A 4,348-nucleotide genomic window follows, 5' to 3' on the forward strand; every position below is an offset into this window, starting at 1 on the left:
TTATAGGTCTGTCTGGCTTTCCATCCCTTGGGTGGGATTATCTTAGCCAGGCCAGCTCGGTGGGCACCTTGGGATTCTATGTAAGCAATATATTTGTTGAAATCTTTAAATTCTTCCATGGTTGGGTAGAAGGTCATGACTGTACAAGTTACTTTCTGGGTACCACGGTGCTTACACTTCATGGCTGCAATATAATTAGAAGTGAACTCCCAGGTTCTTAGGTATGTTTTAGATATCCAAGAATGTTGGAGTAAGGCCTTCTCTGTTCCTTCTTTATTCTTAAAAAGTTTTGATATATCTGAGGCAGTAACTCAGACTTGAACTTTTAAACAAATGAGGTGATACCTTTTCCAGGCTTGCCAATTCACCAGTGGGACTCCACTCTGGTCAGCATTTTGTACCCAAAAGAAATGGAGCATTCCTAGTGCAGGAGGCACTGTGAACCAAGTCAAGTCGAAGCTTAGCCTGTGGCTTTGTGAGGTTCCTCAGTTGGGGTGTTGGGGTCTCTGAGGTCTCTCCTGATTCACAGGCTTGAGTATATAGATAGCTTCTTATCCCACTGTAGCAGAAAGTCTCTTCAAGGAAATTTAAAAGCTAAACCTAAAGAAAAGAATACAGAATATTTGAAAATAAGTGGATGGCAAAAGAAATACTGATTTAGCACCAAGTTTAAGAAAATTGGCATGGCAATGTTAATTTCACATTAGAATTTAAGGGCAAACCCCCCTCCCACCACCACCCCAACCCCCGCTGTTGGAAAGAATGTAGATTGGTGCAGCCACTATGGAAAACAGTATGGAAGTTTCTCAAAACATTAAAAATAGAACTACCATATGATCCAGCAATCCCGCTTCTGGTTAAATATCCAAAAGAATAGAAAACAGAATATCAAAGAGATATCTGCAGCCCATGTTTGTTAAAGTACTTTTCAAAATAGCTAAGATATGGAAACAATCTGAGTGTCCATCAATGGATGAATAGATAAAGAAGATGTAATATATATATACCATGAAATATCATTCAGCTGTAAGAAAGAAGGGAATCCTGCCATTTGCAACAGCATGGATGGACCTTGAGAGTACCATGCTAAGTGAGATATGTCAGTAAGACAAATACTGCATAGTATCATTTACATGTAAAATCTTTTTTTTTTTTTTTAAGTGAAACTTAGAGAAACAGAGTAGAAAAGTGGTTGCCTGGGGACGGGAGTGGGGGCGGGGGCGGGGAAAGGGGCTTGGATAAAAAGGAGAGGCTGGTAAAAGGTTACAAACTTATAGTTATAAAATCAATTAGGCCTGAGGATCTAATGTAAAACATGGTGACTATAGTTGATAACAGCGTACTATGTAATTGAAATTTGCTAAGAGAGTAGAATTTAAATATTCTCAAAGGAGTGGGGAATGGAGAAAGGTAAATATGTGAGCAATTGTGGTGTTAATTAACGACATGGGGTAATTGTTTCACAATGTATACATATGTCAAATCACAATGTTCACTTTCAAATTTACAATTTCATATGTCAATTATTCACAGTAAAGCTAAAATTTTTAAAAAATGAATTTTAGGGCAAATCATAATACAGAAAAAGAGAAACATCTAACTGAACTAAAAGAAAATTAAGCAAGTTTTTGAATAAATGAACTAAACACTCAGCTCAAGAAGCTGAATAAATTAACCTCAAAGATAAATTAAAGAAAGGAAAACAAAAATATAAGCTGAAACAATTACAAAAGAAAACATAACACGCAATAGAAATGGTGACCATACCCAAAACCTGATTCTTAGAAAAGACCATTAGAAGTGAAAAGACATATAAATAAGCATGAAGAGAAAAGTACAAATAAACCACATTACGATAAAATAAGGGACATAGCTAAAAATCCAGCAGAGAATTTTTTTTTAATTATAGTTTTATCTTATGAGCATCTTGGTGCTAATTTTGAAAAGTAAGATGGATCGTTTCTCAAAAAATACAAATACCCCCAAAGTGGTCAAAGAAAGAAGTAAAATACTGATATACTAATAAACTTAATAAAAAATATGACGGTTGTTTAAATATGACTCATAAAACCTAACACATCATTCCATAAATGCATTCTGACTCTTACCTCATGCAAACTTTTCTAGGGTGTGATATTCAGTTTACCTTATAAAGTTGAAGGCATAATCTTGAAGCCAAAACCAGAAGAAGGTAACACTGGCTAAATACTCTATAAGGCTAGTTTTATCTAGGGGCAAAGGTGCAAAAATCTTAAATAAAATTTTATCAAATCTTACTGCAACAGGGCATTAAAAGGATAAGACATGATGATAAATTATTCCAAGGATAGTTTTTAAATTCTATCAGTGTTACTGAATACCTTAATAAGTGATATGGAAAAGTCATCATCTATTGCATACAGAAAAATATTTGAAATAACATTTATTTCATTATTTTAATACATGCTTTTAAAAAAAGAGGAAAGAATTCCCATAATAGAAAAAAATAGTGCCTATGCAAGCCACGAGCAGGCAAAAAATACAGAATACCAATGTATTCACTCCTTACAAGCATTATCCTTAATGAACAAACATTTGGGGAAAAAATCTAAATAATTAAAATCTAATTATTAACTCACATTAACAAATTATTTGAAATATAGGGTTCAACAAACTTTCTACACAGATTAGCATACAGAAATTAATAGCATTTAAAACACCAGTTAACGATCAATTATAAGTTGGAAGAGCAAAAATGTTTTCAGTACCTTTAACAGCAGAAATACAAGGTCCCAATGAAGGAATTAAAAAATGCGACACACATAGTATTTGTACCTTGAAAGCATAAATGAATAAATTTTACCAGGAAAAAGTTGCTTCGTGATATAAAATATTATTGTTTTCATCCATTTTATGCTTTATAGGAAAAACAAAAACAAAAAAGTGTTTGCTTTCTGCTAATCTAAAATTTTGATTCCAAATGATAATGCACTAGGATCCAGAAAATTATCTCCTTTAAGGATTCAGCCTCTGAATGAAATACGCTGTGCTCAAGGTCAGGCTATATATGTCCCATCCTAACTCTAATTCAATCAGCACTATCCCAATTCTAACACCTCCAAATCCAATCAAAATCCCTAATTTAATTTCACATATTTTCCAGGTTCTTTCCTAGTTCTAGAAAACCCTCTTATTTCCATTGGATACCAGCCCCCTAAATGCAGTGCTTTTTGCTAAAAATCTGTGATTTTTACCTAGAAAATATTAAAAAAAAAATTAACCACACAAATCTGAAAAACACAGTTTAACAATAAAACTTTGTTTTAACTCAAGGAATAATAATATCCCACTGCATATTTCTCAGTCATAAATCTCTATAAAACTACAATCGCTTCTTAAAACTTATAACAAGAAAATAACTTTTCTCATAAGCACAAATAGCAGAAATAAAATGACCTACCTTCTACCAGCAAAATCCTTATTCCAAGTGAAAGTACTGCAGGAGCCACAGAGACAGTGTCCTCTTGACAGCTAGCCTCTGAATGCAGCCCCACATCTTGATGGGTCTGGCTTTATACCTGGGCAATAGTCTAATCAGCACCTATCTACTGTGATCACGTGGCTAAGAGTCCTGTTGGTGATCTCACTTTGTCCATGCCTTTGGTTTTTTAAAGCAATCTTAAAACAAAGCAAACTAAGAGGTTGAAAATAAAGCAGTGGGAAAATAAAACCATGCAAATATTTAAAAAATAAACTGATCAAGCAGTAATTAATATCAAATGTATTTATTTATAGGATAAAGGAAGGACATTTTATAGTTATCAAAAGGAAAAACTCACTAAGAAGATATTACAATGATGAACTTTATGCACCTAACCACATAGAACAGAAAGGTAAAACTGACATATTTGTGATTATGGTGGAAGTTTTTTTAAAACGCATTTCTCTCAGGAAATGATAGATGAGTAGAGAATAAAATTAATAATGCTATTAAAGTTTGAACAACTTTAACAACTTCAATCATATAACTAGCAACAATTACATAGCAAATGGAAAATGCTTTTCAATACATATAAAACATATACAAAAATTTATCCATATAAAACCACAACTCATCTAATCTTGGAAGCTAAGCAGGGTCAGGTCTGGTTAGTACTTGGATGGGAGACCACCTACGAATACCAGGTGCCGTAGGCGTTAAAAAAAAAAAAAAGACCACCAAAAAAAATCAATAAAAATTTCATAGAATCAACATCATATTGAGCACAATCTTAACCACAATAAAATAAAATTGGAAGTCAACAAAAAACTGAACCCAATCACTTTTATTTGAAAATTAATACCCACATACCTAGGATAATATCCATAT

General features: G+C 33.2%; 1 protein-coding gene across 1 annotated transcript in view; it reads right to left on the bottom strand.

The window, feature by feature from the left end:
* Positions 1-182, bottom strand: part of LOC105301903 (lysine-specific demethylase 4D-like) — a 16,934-nt gene extending 16,752 nt beyond the window's left edge. The window contains 1 exon segment of the mRNA XM_023520260.1: positions 5-182. Coding sequence (XP_023376028.1) covers positions 5-182 — 178 coding nt within the window.
* Positions 183-4,348: the final 4,166 nt, after the last annotated feature.

The sequence above is a fragment of the Pteropus vampyrus genome, unplaced genomic scaffold (genome assembly GCF_000151845.1).
Source record: "Pteropus vampyrus isolate Shadow unplaced genomic scaffold, Pvam_2.0 Scaffold254, whole genome shotgun sequence".
In the NCBI taxonomy this organism is placed as follows: domain Eukaryota; kingdom Metazoa; phylum Chordata; class Mammalia; order Chiroptera; family Pteropodidae; genus Pteropus; species Pteropus vampyrus.